The sequence below is a fragment of the Limanda limanda genome, chromosome 15 (genome assembly GCF_963576545.1).
Source record: "Limanda limanda chromosome 15, fLimLim1.1, whole genome shotgun sequence".
NCBI classification, from domain to species: Eukaryota; Metazoa; Chordata; class Actinopteri; order Pleuronectiformes; family Pleuronectidae; genus Limanda; species Limanda limanda.
In genome coordinates, this window is record NC_083650.1 from 23,070,290 (window position 1) to 23,087,365 (window position 17,076).

The 17,076-nt window shown below is 44.5% G+C and overlaps 1 protein-coding gene across 1 annotated transcript in view; it reads right to left on the reverse strand.

The window, feature by feature from the left end:
• ehbp1 (EH domain binding protein 1) overlaps positions 1-17,076 on the reverse strand; it is a 141,193-nt gene that overhangs the window by 54,378 nt on the left and 69,739 nt on the right. The window contains exons 13-15 of the mRNA XM_061087257.1: positions 10,348-11,175; positions 7,709-7,750; positions 6,658-6,804 (exon numbers count right to left, since the gene is read on the reverse strand). Coding sequence (XP_060943240.1) covers positions 6,658-6,804; positions 7,709-7,750; positions 10,348-11,175 — 1,017 coding nt within the window. The remainder of the gene's footprint in view (positions 1-6,657; positions 6,805-7,708; positions 7,751-10,347; positions 11,176-17,076) is intronic.

Here is a 17,076-nt window from a genome sequence, read left to right on the forward strand (position 1 = left end):
ACGTCTGATAATGTGTTTAAAAGGAATTTGCATGTGTGTGTAAATCAAGCGGATAATTGTAGAGCAAATAAACGTGTGTGTTTGACTTGCGAAGTTCTGTTTAACTGTGGCTTTACGATGGAGTTTACAGTTTGTCTTGAGCAGTGTTTGTGTGTGTTTAACAAAGGGCACTTGTACAGTAGGACAGGTAGAACAGGTAAAGTGGAGCCTGTTCACACACTGAAGTGTCAGAGGAGCTCGTCGGTGACAGGCGAGTCAGATGGGAAGGTTCTGCCCTTTAAATAGACAGGATAATTACTGTGGAGAGACAGAGAGAGAGAGAGAGAGGACGGCACAGAAAGAAAAGAGGTGGAAAGAAAGACAGAGAACACGAGCTGAACTCTGAGCGACAGAAAAACACGAGAAACCCGTCGCTGCTCGAGAAACTTTGTGAGTAAAGACGGACGGAAGAGAGTGTGTGAAGGGATTCCCTCTGAATAAAAGAAATCAAAAACTTTACTGGACTGTGAAGATTAGATAAGAATCCAGGAGCTGATGTTGACTTTGTGTTATTAGAATGTGTGTGTGTGTGTGTGTGTGTCTGCCGATGAGTGACGAGAAACGGCCGCAGAGAAAGTGTGTTGCCGTTAATAATTTGTTGACTCTTCTGTTGTATCATGTTTGTGTTAGCAAACCTGATAACAGAAATGTGTGCTCATGATGTATCATACACAATATTTAATTGTAGGATCTCATATCAATATAATGAGTCCTGATGCTTTAATCCTTTATAAGAACCTGTATTTATTTTAATGATGTTGATAATTGTGAAAGTGACACTTGATTTATTCATCGTTTTAAAACAGAAATAAAGAACAAGCGAGATCAACTTAACTCCACCTTCTTGCAGCATCAATATTAATACGTTTTAAATCCTCAATTCCAATATCCAATTAGATAAGTCACTTTTGAAACTATCCATTCAGAAAATACGACACTGTTGTTTAGAGTAGGAAAGTAAAAAGTAAGAAATTCGTTTGAATCTTTTTTCCTTCAGTAAAATGAAGATGAATGGAAACTACAGGTGCCTCTTGTGAAAAGGCCTTGATGGAGACGGCAGCTGATGGAAGAGCCGCTCAGTCTCCAGACCTAACCCACCCCCCCCCCCCCCCCTGGAGCTGGTCTGAGAGGAACTGGAGGTGAAAGCAAAAATAAACTAAGTGTGTAACACAAGCAGCCGGAACAAGGTTTTGTCCCCGTTAAAGAAACCAGTGACACACAGTGTGTTCAGCTGCTGGAGAAGCCAAACGTTACAATGGGATTTAAAATCCCAGACTTTTTAATTTTATAATTCTTAATTTGTTTGATGCTTATTCAGAAATCACGAAGAGAAATTTTCGCAAGTGGCAGAGTGAGGTGCTCTTCAACTCGAGAGCAGTAAAGTTAATCTGAACACATTTAAATATAAAACTAATGCACCGGCCTATCACACAAGTGCACACCCACACATGGACGGAGTAATTAAACCTTCCACTCAAGCTAAAACAAAATCTTAACTAAAGTGCTGGGATTACTGTAATTTCATGTGAAATAAACATTAAATATTCTCTCATCGGAGGAGTGCAGCCTTCATATTTTATTCATGCAAAGTGGCTTTGAGACAGAGAGAGAGAGAGAGAGAGAGAGAGAGAGAGAGATCAGAGTTGCAGTGTGGACGTGAACAACTCTTCCACTTGGTCAGACGTGAACACAAGGCGTGTCATAACTCGACCTGAGACGGAGGAGAGAGAGAGAGAGACAGAGAAGAACATGTGTTCAGACATGTGTGTATCACAGCTCTCCTCTGTGATGGCTTGATCAGCTCCGAGTGATGCAACTCGTTACACACACTCACACACACACTCACACACACACTCACTCACACACACTCACACACACTCACACGCAATTTAGAGGTTCACTTTGATCTCCACTCCAGCCAATTCAGCCACGACACATACTCACACACTCTAAGACCAGTGCACACACACACAAAGACAGACACACACAGCCCAAAGAAACTCCCCGGCAAACTATTTAGTTTCATTAAGGGCACATTCTTCAAAAAGAAAAGAGAGAGCAAGAGAAAAAAGGGTTAGGGTGGAGGGGTTGGAGAAGGAAGAAGAGAGAGAGAGAGAGAGAGAGAGAAAGAGCTGGAAGAAGAAAGGGACAAGCACATTAAAATGAGACCTGGAGAAAAACTATTACTGCTGAGAGGAAGTTGAAAAGGAGAGAGGACAGAAAGAAGAGGAGGAGGAGGAGGAGTGAAGGACAGAATGAGGACATACTTGCATTTTGAAGATTGACAAATTGTCTTTATGCAGTGAGATTATCGGATGATTTACAGGATTATATCAGATTACATGAATTCCATTTCTTTTCCAGAGCACTTCTCCTGTTTCTTTGTTGTGATTGGTTCACTGAATGAAACCTGCAAGGCACATTTTAAAGTTGTCGTCTGTTAAAATGTTGTTATAAATTAAATGTTTTTCCATAATCACTTAATAAATACAGTTCAATCGATATAACTCCGGAAAAAAATTAAGTAAGGTAATAAGGAAGAGAGGAAGGAAGGACTGAAGGAAGGAAGGAAGGAAGGAAGGAAGGAACGGAGAAAGGGAGGTGAATAGGGATGAGTTAAGGAAAGAAGTATGGTCAGAAGAAGGGAAGGAGAGGAGAGGAGAGGAGAGGAGAGGAGAGGAGAGGAGAGGAGAGGAGAGGAGAGGAGAGGAGAGGAGAGGAGAGGAGAGGAGAGGAGAGGAGAGGAGAGGAGAGGAGAGGAGAGGAGAGGAGAGGAGAGGAGAGGAGAGGAGAGGAGAGAAGGAGTCAAGGAAGAGAGAAAGGGAGTAGCAACTTAAAAAAGAAAGAAATCCAGTCCGGATCAAAGGGCAGACGGCAGATGGAAGCAGATGACAAACACCCACAGGTCACAACAGAGCCCCCCACTCCAGAGAGGAAGAGGAGGAGGAGGAGGAGGAGGAGGAGGAGGAGGAGGAGGAGGAGGAGGAGGAGGAGGAGGAGGAGGAGGAGGAGGAGGAGGGGGTGCTGGTCGGCAAAAATCAAACGGGACCCAATTATAGGAATCACAACGAGTCAGTGAGCAGGGGAACTCTCTCTACCTGGAAAACACCAAGGCATGTGTGTATGTGTGTGTGTGTGTGTGTGTGTGTGTGTGTGTGTGCACTCTACACACACACAACTGTTCAAAAGAATGCTAAAGTGCACAGGTGCCACATACGCGCACACACACACATTTTTTGCTTTATAGAAATATAGGCAGACACACACAGGAGCACGTGCTTGTGTGTCCACGTGCACACACACACAACACAACACAAAAAAGACACACTTCTCCCAAAACCTGGTGTGGATCCTGATAATTAGCCTGGCCAGGCCGCTGTGAAATTACTGTTCTCATCTGCTAATGGATGAAAAGACCTGAAGCGAATAGACACAGACGTGCACACACACACACACACACACACACAGACACACACACGCACACACACACACTTCTCCATTAAAATAATACCAGTGGGATCGAGTCGAAAACTAAAACTAAAAAAGTGGAATAAAAAAGGAGACTTAAGTCCTGGCCCTTACATATTTTAGGGAAGCTCATGAATTTCCCATCTGGCTGCAGTGAGGGAGTGGGGGGGGGTAGGTGGGGGGTGCTGACATTACAACATTACAAGACATCAGCACTGTGACTCCTGATATGTTTGGAAGGCCACCTATGAGGAGACCAGGAGGGGGGGGCGGTGGGGCTTGAAAATAATTAGTACGACTGCTCGTCCGTCAGAGATCAGAGAGAGAGGAGGACGACCGATGAGACAAGAGGAGGAGAAGAAGAGGAGAGGAGGAGAAGAGGAGGAGAGGAGGAGAGGAGGAGAAGAGGAGAAACAGAACGAGAAACGTGACACATAAAAAACCAAGGGATGAGTAAGAAAATGGTTCTGGAAAGAAAGAGAGAGCGACAGAGAGAGAGAGGGATGAGGAGGAGGAGGAGAGGAAAGTGAACCTGTGACCTTACATGAAAGAACCAGTCACTGTGGGCTACAATTAGGGATGGCAGGAGGGAGAGCATAGGTCAAGAGAACAGGGCTGAAACACACACACACAGACACACACACACACACAGACACAAACACACACGCACACACACACACAAACACACACTCACACACACACACACACACACACACACACACACACACACACACACTTGTTTTTCCCTCAGTACAAACATGAGCAGTGTAGAAAACCAGCTTCACAAATCTGAATCTGAATAGTTTCAACATTTATGTTTAGGACTCAACTCGTCTTTCCAGTGATTAAACACTGACCTTGGATTATTAATATGATTATCAATTAACCTTTTAATATTATGATGATCAGTGCATTGTGGAGAGTGAAAACTACAGCAATTTATATTTATTATTTCCTTTTTATCTTTATTTGATTGCTTCATACTTAATTTCATTGTAGTTTTGTACAATACAACGACAATCAAGGGTTTATATTCTCTATTTACTCATGAGACGCAGCTTTCTGTTCTTATAGCTTTTTAAAAAACAAATTTTATATTATTAAATTAATATTATTTCCACGTCGTCTGTCATTGTGAAGCCTTTTGAACAGCACTAACCTGAATGACAGATCCTAAGCAAATAAAGTTGAAAGCATTGATTGATTATAGTTAACATCTGATTTAATATGTGCTTTTAACGCTTCATCCCCACAACAGCAAACTAAGCCCCACCCCCATTCATGAATCATTCTATCACCGGCACATTAGCCACTTCCCTGGAAGAATGCAGGCCGCTTTAATTGAATTAAATTATACCTTATGCATGCTAAACCGCAAAGCACCTACTTAGACGGATAGAGAGTTAAATGGGAACGGCTTGGGCCTCTCCAGCTGATAACATAGGGCACGCAGACACACACACACACACTAACACACACACACACACACACTAACACACACACACACTCACACTAATCAAAACAAGACATCAACTAATCTAATCTGAATCACTAACAATTATCAGCACGTTGGCCTCGGGGCCAGTCGTCTTTCTTTGATCAATGTCTTCTATTAAAAAAAGTGTAAACAATTCAATATCTCCCTCTTACCCCCCCCCCCCCGTCCCTTAAGCATGGGAGAAGTGTGTGTGTGTGTGTGTGTGTGCGTGTGTGTGTGTGTGTGTGTGTGAGGGGGTTATTAACCAATTGTCCTTGGAAATGAGTAAGGAAATCAGGAGGCGAGAGAGAGAGAGAGAGAGAGGGAGAGAGAGAGGGCTGGGTCTAAGGAGCTAATCTAAGTGAAGTCGGCCATCTTGCTGCAGCACAAGGAACAGAAGAGGAAAGGAAAATATATATCTATCTGTGATGCAACAGCTTTGAAAAACCCTCTTTTAATTTGCTTTCTGCCTCTGAAGACGTTTAAAGCCACCAGTCCTCATCGAGTCCCTTAGATTATGGTGGAAGGGTTGTTGCTGTGGCGTGAACACACACACACAAACAAACAACAAACACACACACACACACACATTGAAAAGCATCTAATTCAAGGGCATATTTCTCTTGAAGGATCCAGACGCAGGCGCAGACGCAGGCGCAGGCGGCTGCTGCCTTTCAGATATTTCATTACCTAAAGGTATTTATTTCATTTTACCCTAAGTCGTCACAATTCTCAAAAGACAGATTTTTCCTCTTTTCCTTTTCTCCGAGACATTTGGGAAAAACGTCGGTGAGGATTTGACCGGGACTCTTTCCCAGAGCAACTCCAGGTCCATCAGCCTGCCCCCCCCCCCCCCCCACCTGCATCACCCCAGTATATTATGTTCAGTGGAGCGTGCTCGGGTTCAGAGACGGCAATTTCACCGGCGTCTTCTCTAGTCGAGTTTGCTCCGCTACAGTGACTCTCGCTCCCGCTTCCTTTACCGTCAATGTACTTCTGCTGACAGGTGTTTGTGTACAACGTTGACTTTAGTGTTCCAGGGGAAAGTGAGGGAGCAGCACATTCTGTCGGGATGTCGTTAAAAACCAGAGAGAGATGACCAGAGAGAGAGAGAGAGAGAGAGGAAGTGTTGGAGGAGAGAAGAGGGAGAGGCTGGAGGAGTCCGTCCAGGTTTCAGTTTCTCTCACTGACACGTTCAGCCTTCCATGAGAGAGTCTCAGCAGGAGTTAATAAGAGGAAGTCTCTCGCTCTCAGAGCCTCCTCATGATGGATTTACCACAGTGGGCCGACGGAGGATGAGACAGTTTGGAAAAGGCTTCTCCAGAGAGCTGCAAGTGTAGAGAGCAGCAAGTACACAACTGTGGAAGGGACATGAGGGTGTTGAGGAGGCCGGGTGGACACTGTAGGAGCTGCTCCTGCACACACAGGTGAGGCTGCTCTCTCCAGTGCACGGAGACAAGAGGCCGGAAGGGGGCGGGGCTTCATCTAAATCAGACAGACCTGGCCCGCCCTCAGGAACCAAAGAGGAACCAGGCGGATCCACACTGGGCTCAAAACCAACCTGATCTGTTTGTAGTGTTTCAAACAGACAGGATCATTCTAAAGACTATGAATTCATACACACACACACACATCTACACACACATCTACACACACACACTACTTTGACTTACATCACAGACGGTCGTGGTCCTGGTCAGTGAGGTCACGGCGGTGCTGGGAGCGTTCTTGTTGCCGGCCTTCGAGGCGGCGTCCCGGCGAGCCTGTTCCAGGAGGAGGCGGGCTCTCTCCTTCAGCTCCTCCTGACGAGAGAGAACCTTCTGTGAGGAGGAGAAGAACAAAACAGGATCAGATAAAACACTCAGGAGACGATAAACGGAAATAGGAAGAGTTCAGTTCCTTTAGTAAAGTATAGTATAGAAGCTTTATATGTCAATTACTTTACATGTACAGACATATAAACAGGGTTCATACACATTTCGACCAATGGATTTCCATGACTTGTCCATGACTTTTCAATAACTTTAAACCAAATTTCCATGACCGAACATTTTGTGAAATCTCGGTGTATACATGAAAAAGTGACAAAATGTAGTAACTAACAATGAGAATTCCAAGGCATACAGTAAACCTTAAATGACACAAACCCAAGTATGCCTGCCTATATTTTGAGCGTATTTCTTTAAAAGCATATGAATTATTTAAAACTCAGCGTAAATGAACTAGGGATGGGCATTGGATTAAATTGTCTTAATCGATCGTCTATTAATTATGCCCATCCCTAAAATGAACGACATGAAAATATGAATATAACGAATTTCCATGACTTTTCCAAAACTTTTGGGAGGTTATTTTTTTCCATGACTTTTCCAGGTCTGGAAAAACACATTTTAAAATTCCATGACTTTTCCAGGTTTTCCATGACCGTACGAACCCTGGTTAAAGAAATCGATGTATCGTTTCCCACTCTCTCCCACGGTGAAACATAAAGTGCAGAGACACAACGGAGAAGACAACAAGACATTTCCTAATTCTAAGTAAACAAACAGATTCACGTACAGCACGTATAGCAGCATGAGTTTATGTAGAGTAAAGTGTAGACGTACTAAAGTGATACAAGTAATTAAAACGGACTTTGATGAGCTCTACAAGTTGTTGTAAACTTTCTTTTAAAGGATATAAAACATATTGTTAACGCAACAGCATCTTTAAGACTTCACTGACCTTCTCAGCCGGAGGACTTGACACAGCTGCAGGCGTCGGCTCCTTTACAACAGAAAACACAACATTAATCACAGGTATTCAGGCAAATGTCAAAGGTTCCACTTGATAATGTTGCTTTTATGGGAGATTCTTCACAAATAAACTGACTCTGTGATGCTTAAACGATTGATATATCACATAAATTGATATATATTGAAATGTTTCCCTTTCAGTATGCAGAGAGTGGTAGATACATCCAAGCAGGAGGATATATACAGAACCTACAGCCGTACATTATAGCCCGGTGTACTAACTGGGCCCGGTGGTGTGGAGAGTGACGGCTTTGACGAGAGAGCAAGAAAAAAATAATAAATCAAACCCGGCTCAGAGTTTTATCTGCAGGTTAATCCCGGCTGTGATATGAAGAAGAGCAAACAGAGCTTTTACATTTGGATTAGACGGAGGAATATTACAGTCAAGCTGTTAATAAGACTAAAACATGTTTATCCTTTCAACAAGTCGAACCTGGCCCGGGTGCAGCCGAGGCGCCCCCCCGCTAACCAGATAAGAGCAGATCAAAACAGGGTGTCATAGCTGTCATAACCCCCCCCGCGGGCCGCCGCCTGCCCCGTGACCTTTTGACTTGTAAACAGGAAGCTGTAATCTGCGGTGAACCAACACAGCAGCGATGCGATGCAGAGTGTGTTTGTCTCCGAGTGTGTGTGTGTGTGCACACACGAGCACGCAGTGAGAGAGGAGGCGTGCTCGGCGCAGAGCGGCGCCACGCCTGAGCGAGCACGGCGCCGACTGCCATCAACTGAAGGGATGAGAAATATAATGAAAAATATAATGAAATGTCAAAGCAGGGGGTTCTCCCGGCGTCCGTCTGCAGTCGCCACAGGTTCACGGCCCGGCCCCGGTGCGTCCGGGGCTCGGCAAAGAGACAGGTGACGACAACATCTAATGCAGAACGGGAGACGTTCGCTTCGGTCATCTCGGCAGCGGCGTCACCGAGGTCGGGATTGGAAGCTTAGCGAGCGCCGGGGGGGGAATGAGTGTTCACCGCAGCTTCTGTCTTATGACGGATGGAACTGTGGAAGTTTCAATCACAGCCGGGTGGATAAAAAAAACCTGAACAATCCATTTAGGAGACAGGCTGGTGTTCACAGGAAGACGCTGCTGGAATCTTAATACTCGACTTAGGATGAGTCCACATCACAGAGGTTGTTTCAGGTGCAGGAATATTATTACACGTGAGGTAGTTTGATTAATTTCTTACAAACCTCTAAAGGACTTGTTCGTGAATATTCAAAACACTGGAGGAACGATGAAATCAAGAACTTCTATTTAAGATAAATGTAAGGTCACAGCTTCAGTTTAGTGTTTCCAACAGGTTGAACATGTACCTGTACTTTATCATATAGTTCAACTAGGGCTGGGCAAGTTAACTCGTACTAATCGAGTTAACTCAAGTGATGAGTTAACTCAATTAATTATTTTATCTCGCATTAACTCAGGTTTGATTATTTATTGTTTTATTGTGAAAGTCAGGCTTTTATTTTGTGAAAGTCTGTTGCTGACTGCTGCAGAACAGGAAAAAAGAAAATAATTGGCGGATAAACAATCGAGTTAACTTATCACTTGAGTTAACTCGATTAAAACGAGTTAACTTGCCCAGCCCTAAGTTCAATATATGTTAAGATATTTCTACATTTCCTTTGTCAATCTTTATAAGGCATAATGTGATTTGAGGACGACATCTTCGTGTTTTCACTATATGCTTGTGAAATGACAACATCTGCATCTTGACTGTTCAGAGTTGTTACTGTTTGGTCTGTTAACCTGTTTGGGAGGCGTGTCTTATGACGGATGGAACTGTGGAAGTTTCAATCAGAGCCGGGTGGACAAAAAAACCTGAACAATCCATTTAGGAGACAGGCTGGTGTTCACAGGAAGACGCTGCTGGAATCTTAATACTCGACTTAGGATGAGTCCACATCACAGAGGTTGTTTCAGGTGCAGGAAAATTATTTGATTCATTTCTTACAAACCTTTAAAGGACTTGTTTGTGAATATTCAAAACACTGGAAATCAACAACTTATTTTTAAGATAAATATAAGGTCACAGCTTCAGTATAGTTTTTCCCACAGGTTGAACATGTACCTGTATTTTATCATATAGTTCAATATATGTTAAGATATTTCTATATTTCCTTTGTCAATCTTTGTAAGAGTCATAATGTGATTTGAGGACGACATTTTCGTGTTTTCAAATTCTTTATCTTGACTGTTCAGTGACTTGTTGCTGTTCGGGTGTTTCAGGTGCAGGAATATTATTACACGTGAGGTAGTTTGATTCATTTCTTACAAACCTCTCAAGGACTTGTTTGTGAATATTCAAAACACTGGAAATCAACAACTTCTTTTTAAGATAAATGTAAGGTCACAGCTACAGTAAAGTGTTTCCCACAGGTTGAACATGTACCTGTATTTTATCATATACTTCATTATATTTTTTGATATTTCTACATTTCCTTTGTCAATCTTTGTAAGAGGCATAATGTGATTTGAGGACGACATCTTCGTATTTTTCATGTGCTTGTGAAATGACAACATCTGCATCTTCACTGTAGAGTTGTTACTGCTCGGGGGGGGTTTACCTGTTTTGGAGGCGTGTCTGTGTGGTTGGCGGCGGCGGCGGGGGGGCAGGTGTCTGAGGCGGGCTCAGACTCGGAGTGGCGCAGGCTGGCCCTCTTCTTCTTGATGAGGTCGGCGTCCCTGTTGTAGGAGAAGCCCAGTTTCTGGTGGGGGGGTGAGGAGGGGACCCCTCTCCTGGTGGGAGACGCCGGCTCAGCCCCTCCCTCCTGTCTCACCTCCTCTCCCACCTCCTTCTGCTGTCGCTCCTTCTCCACCTCCCTCTCCACCCTCTGCGGTAGCTCACTAAAGTCTAAAGTGTTTGCTTTGAGCAGCTGGCCCCGGTCCTCCGAGCCGGGCGCCGTGGCGTGGGTGGAGCCTGTGGCGGCGGTGGGTAATACTGTGCGTGGTGATGGGACCGGAGGTGACGACTCCTGACGACCTGCTGGTGGCGAGCTGGCCGACACCGCGGCTCCGCCAGCCTTCCAACCCGGCTCCGCTGCTTCTTCCTCCTCTGCAGCTTTGGTGCCGTTGGACTCGGAGGCGGAGCCGCCGCCGCCGGCCGACCCCGGCGGCTCGGAGGAGGCCGGGCGCGGCTGCACTTCGCTGAGCTCGGCGTAAAACTTGTCCTGACCGATGGAGGCGTTGGTGTCGGTCTCGAAGTCGCCCACCTTGTAGGTGCTGCGGTTGCTGTTGGCCTCGATCTGCACCACGTTCAGCTCCTCCCCCGAGAAGTGGGCGCGGATCTGGTACAGGTAGGTCATCACCGTCAGCTTGTCGGGAATGGCCAGCAGCACCATGTCCGACGGCTCCAGCAGGCGGGAGATGCCCAGGTTCGCAAACACATCGTACGCCTGCGTGACAACAAAAAAATCAAGACACAAAAGGTAACACAATTATAGATCCATCGAATAAAGGAAAGCAAATCTGAATATGCTGCTTTATAGAGAGGACACAGGATGTTGTCTGGTTGTGTTTGGTGCTCGGTGTGTTGCACGGACGAGTGTAGGGGTTCACGTGTGTGTCTGTGTGTGTCTGTCTGTGTGTGTCTGTGTGTGTGAGACACCTTTTGGCGTGACTGCTGACAGGTCATGTCAGGGATGGTTGTCCCCGATAAGAGACGCAGATACCCCAAGACAGAGCGCTTAATCCCAAAGTGTGTGTGTGTGTGTGTGTGTGTGTGTGCGTGCTTATCGCCCCCCCCGCATCAACCCGCCCACGCTCTCCATCACGCGTGTAATTGGTCTGATTAGAGTTTGATGAGAAAATACAGGTTTGATTATCAAGCGACACACGGAACCCAATCCCCCATCAGCAGATCGACTGAGAGAGACAGAGAGAGAGAGAGAGAGAAGGGATGAAAACTATTATCGCAGCCAATGACAGGTAAATAAATAGATTAGCGGCGCACACACACACACACACACACACACACACACACACAAGCACACACACACACACACACACACACACACACACACACACACACATCTCTCCCTGGTATCACAGCTTGTATCTGGCCTGCTTGATAGTGTTGATCACATTCCAACCTGTTGCTGAGCTCGTGTGTTTCACTCCCTCGGCAGATATCTCCAGTCCATCAAGCTCCGCCTCTTTCTCTCCGTCTCCCTCGCTGACTTCCAAACACCACCCCCCCCTGTGTTCCTCAACTTTTATTTATCCAGGGATTGTTTTGAAGATATGTTGTTATTTATCCAGGGACGGGGTCTATTGAGGATGTATGATTTTTTCATTAAGTCGCTGCTTTGCATTCATCCATCAGATGTGGGAGCTGGTGAAGCTACTGTCTCGAGTCACGGTCTCTCGTGGGCGATATTTCCCTTTCCGCCATTTTAATTGAGCGACTGAACTTAAAGCGACGAGTTCGGCTACAAAAGACTAAGCTGGTATTATGTGCTGTCAGAGGGGAACATGGGTTTTATCGTTTTTCCGAGAGGACAAACTCAAAAACAGGGTGAAATTCAGGATTGAAAGAGGGAAGATGTGATTTTTTTAAATATAAGGATCTCACTTAATTACCCTCTGCTAAGGAGGTTATGTTTTCACCCTTATTCGTTTGCTGCTTTGTTTGTTTGTCAGCAGGTTTATGAAAAAGTAGTGAACAAATTTTTATGAATTTTGGAAGGATGGGCCACGAGAGAACACCTTGAATTCTAGCATGGGTCCAGTATATTGTTGTTTTGTTTTTATGTACAGTGGCAATTCCCAATATATGCAACTGTTCAGTTTACTAAGAGGTTAACTTAGATTAACCTCAGCTGACAAGTCACCAGAGTTACTTTTACACACAACAACACACACACACACAGCTGTTTTCCTTGTTAATGAATATTTGTGTGGACTCTACAGGTTGAACTCCCCGGTCACCTTAGCACTTTGCCCATAACTCTCTTACTGTATATATTGTTTTGTTTTATATTGTTTTATATATCTTTGTATATATATATATTGTTGTTTAATGTCAGTGCACCAACCACACCGAGGCAATTTCCTGTATGTGCAAATATACTTAGCAATTAAAAGAATTCTGATTCTGATTCTGACAATACGGCTGTTTGGTTCTAGGTCTGAACTTTACCAAGTTCCATTCAACTTGTAAATGTAGAGAGTTTAAATGTTTTTCCAGTTCTTTTTCAATTAAGCTGTGAGGTGATTACAGCAGGATTACTATTAAGGTGGTGGTGTAAAGTCATACGTCATGAATAATATATAAATCAGTGTAGATCAGTCGGTCAGAAGGGTTTGAAATCTCAATTTATCACTTGACACAGAGCCGAGTGTTCATTATGTAGTGTTAGGGAAGGAGGAGTTCAGCCACAGCTCAGGAGAAAGAACCAGGTTTAAACACTGAGTCATGTAGTTAATCTCATTTCATCAACGGAGACCGAGAGCCGGGAACCTGAGAACGCTGAGGGAGGAAATGGAGAATAAGGAGGAAGTGCTTTTAACTGTGTAATATTTCTCCATTTACAATCAATTATGTCGTCTTTTGTTGAGAGAAATCTTTTTCCACTCTCGACCGCTTTGTCCCTTTCTCCGGATGGAGCGGGTAACAATGGGGGGGGGGGGGCGGGGACATCTATACTCGCACAGGGGAACGAGGTGTATGTTAGTGTGCGTGTGTGTGTGTTTGTACTCGCAAAAGACAAGGCAGGAAGAAAGAGGTGACGGCGGAGAAAAGAGAAAAGAGAGCGGAGACGAGTTTGCCTTTACAGCCATCCCGCCCCCCCCCCCTCTCTCTCTCTCTCCATTGCATGGCAGAAAAGGAGTGTGAGAGGGAAAAGAAAGACCGAAAAGAAAGAGAAAGAATACGGGGGAATAAGAGAGCCTGATTGGGTTTCTAACACGTATTCAGGGAACCAAAGTGTGCGTCCATTGTTCTCCTCTCACCCGGAGGACGAGTGAAAGAGAGCGACAACTCCACCGCTCAATGGGGACAGAAAGAAAGAATGAGAGAGAGAGAAAAGAGCGAGTGGGAGAAAGTGAGAGCTGTGTGAGGGGGGCCGGGGGGGGGAGGGAGGGAGGGAGACTCTGGAGCTGGGTTTTGTTTCAGGGCCGACGTGAGTCTTGACATGTGCGACAGTCTTCTTGACCTCAGTGTCATGTTTATTCTTTTCTAGATCTTCTCCTGCAGCTCGTGTGTGTTAGTGTGAATCACAGGTAACAACAGACAACACAACAATGTGTGAGTCGGCCCACAAAATGTTGTGACTTCTCCGGCTGCTGGCTCTCACTGAAAGCATCATTTAAAAAATGGCTCGAAAAAATATGAACTTTCACTTTCTAAAATGGAGAAACACTGAAGTTGTTGGCAAACGTTTCTCCTCACGAGCAAAAAGTGGTTTCTGCAATTAATTGAATCGCTGAACTCCAGATAATTGGAAACTAACATTTTCTGGAGTTTCACGTTTGACCAACGCACAACACCAGGAACGTTTCTGGAACAATCAGGCAAAGGGGAGGAGTCTGGTGGAGCAGCAGGAAGCAGGATGTTTAAATGTTGGTTCAGGAAAAGTTCTGGAAACTTGACTTGAATACCAGTAGCTTAAGCAGCTTGTGTGTGTTAGTGTGATGGATCCGGTCCAGCAGATCACAGGTAACAACAGGAAACACAACAATGTGTGAGTCCTCTCTCAAAATGTTGTGACTTCTCCGGCTGCTGGCTCGCACTGAAAGCATCATTTAAAAAATGGCTCGAAAAAATATGAACTTTCATTTTCTAAAATGGAGAAACACTGAAGTTGTTGGCAAACGTTTCTTCTTACGATAATTGGAAACTAACATTTTCTGGAGTTTCACGTTTGACCAACGCACAACACCAGGAACGTTTATGCAACAATCAGGCAAAGGGGAGGAGTCTGGTGGAGCAGGATGTTTAAATCTGAGTGCAGGAAAAGTTCTCGAAACTTGACTTGAATATCAGCAGCTGAAGCAGCTTGTGTGTGATTCTAGAAACAAATCCAATATCATGACATATATTCTTATCAAGAAATATTATTATACACGATAAAGATTTTATGTTATGACCCTGATCTTTGGTCAATAACAATCTGAAAGAAGCTCATCAATAAACTTCATCTCCAGTATTTCAGACGGATCAACTTCCTGTCCGGAGTGAATCTCGTAAACTGTATTTAGAAAATGACAAAGCTTTTGGTCTGGACTAAATGTGACGGTCGCCTGCCCCGGGCCGCGCCCCCCCCACTCCCTCTCTGTGACTGACAGCTATCTATCGCTGTCAATCATCTGCACCCCCACCCCCCCCCAGCCCGGCCCCCTCCCGGCTGTGCTCCTGGTGCTTTAGCCCGGTGCTTGGTGCTACACTATCAGATGGCATGACAAATGACTTCTCCTTGGCCTCATTACACACACAGACACACACACACACCCCCAGACACACACACACACCAGACACACCCAGACACAACACACACTCACACACACGCCGTCATAACACACCACAGCTCTCATCATGCAGATTCCTCAAAAGCCACAGATGAAGTGTGAGTTTATCCAAAGGCCGACACACACACACACACCCACACCCACACACACACCCACACCCACACACACACACACACACACACACACACACACACACACACACACACACACACACACACACACACACACACACACACACGTGTCCATTGATAATAGATCAAGGTTGTATCTGCTCTAAATATTCACTTCTCTGGCTTTTTTTCCTTTTTTCTCACCCCCCCCCCCCCCAAATATTGATTGTCCTTATCTGTCATAATTCAGCAGCTCAGTCTGGGCTCATTGCAATCACTCCTCACAGATAGACTGTGAAAGGAGGAGGGGGGGGGGGGGGTATGTCTATCAACGAGCCATGAAAAGCAGAGATGCTTGTCGTTCGTTTCTATACATTTCCATTTCTGCCGTCCACTCAATAGATTCTGTGTGTTCCTATGACTCTTTATGAAGCAGCTGTGAACAACTGGATCAGGAGAAACTCTCTTTACATCTTTCATTCCTCGATCTGATTCCTCTTCTGTTTTCTCTGTGTGATCCTCACCTGAGCCGGGTGTGAGTGGCTCCTCTGGTTGTTTGCAGGCAGCACCATGGACACCTTCAGGGTGCTACATGACACCACACCATGCAGGATGCCTCTTTCCCTTTGCTCAGCTTTCACAATCACCTACAACCTCCAGGATCATTCATTTGCAGATATGTGGCACTACGGGAAATATGAAAATCACATCTCAACCTAGAATAGAACTCAGACTCCCACTAGTCCTTTTAAATGCAATCAATCTGCACTAAATTCCACACACTTACAAATATCATCACCCAGATATAACAGTTTTTTCCCATTAAGATGATTTATTCCCTGGGAAATTGATGAAAATGTCTAAAACTAGCAATGTTAAAGAAGTTCTTTAAAACCATGGATCTGTCACCGTGGTGCGGATCTGATATGTGGCACTACGGGAAATATACCAAGATCAAATTCAATCCCATCTCAAACTAGAATGAGTTTGAGATGAAAGAGGAGCACGACTCCCAATAGTCCTTTTAAATTCAATCAATCTGCACTAAAGTCCACACACAAAATATAACGTTTTTTCCCATTGAGATGATTTATTCCCTGAGAAATTGATGAAAATGTCTAAAAACAACCGAAGTAGCAATGTTAAAGAAAGTCTTTAAAACCCTGGATGTGTCACCGAGGTGCGGATCTGCTGGACAACACTTCATGGATCTGTGGAAATCCAGTCTGTAGTAATTTATATAATCTAGATGAACAGGAGTGAAAACACCTTCTGTGTGATGTGTGTCAATGAAAACAATCTGCATCAAACTTCTTCATTTGCAGATATCGGCACTACGGGAAATATCTGAAATATCAGATCTCAACCTAGAATGGAACTCAGAGGAGCACGAGTCCCAATAGTCCTTTTAAATTCAACCAATCTGCACTAAATAACACACACTTAGAAATATCATCACCCAAAATATAACGTTTTTTTCCCCATACAGATGATTTATTCGTTGGGAAATAGATGAAAATGTCTAAAACAACCTAACTAGCAATGTAAAATAACGACTTTAAACCCCTGGATGTGTCACCGTGGTGCGAATCTGCCCGACACTTCATGGAATCTCTGGAAATCCAGTCTATAGTAATTTATATAATCTAGATGAACAGGAGTGAAAACACCTTCCTGTGTTCATGGTTTTCTCGATGTGATGTGTGTTAATGAAAACAA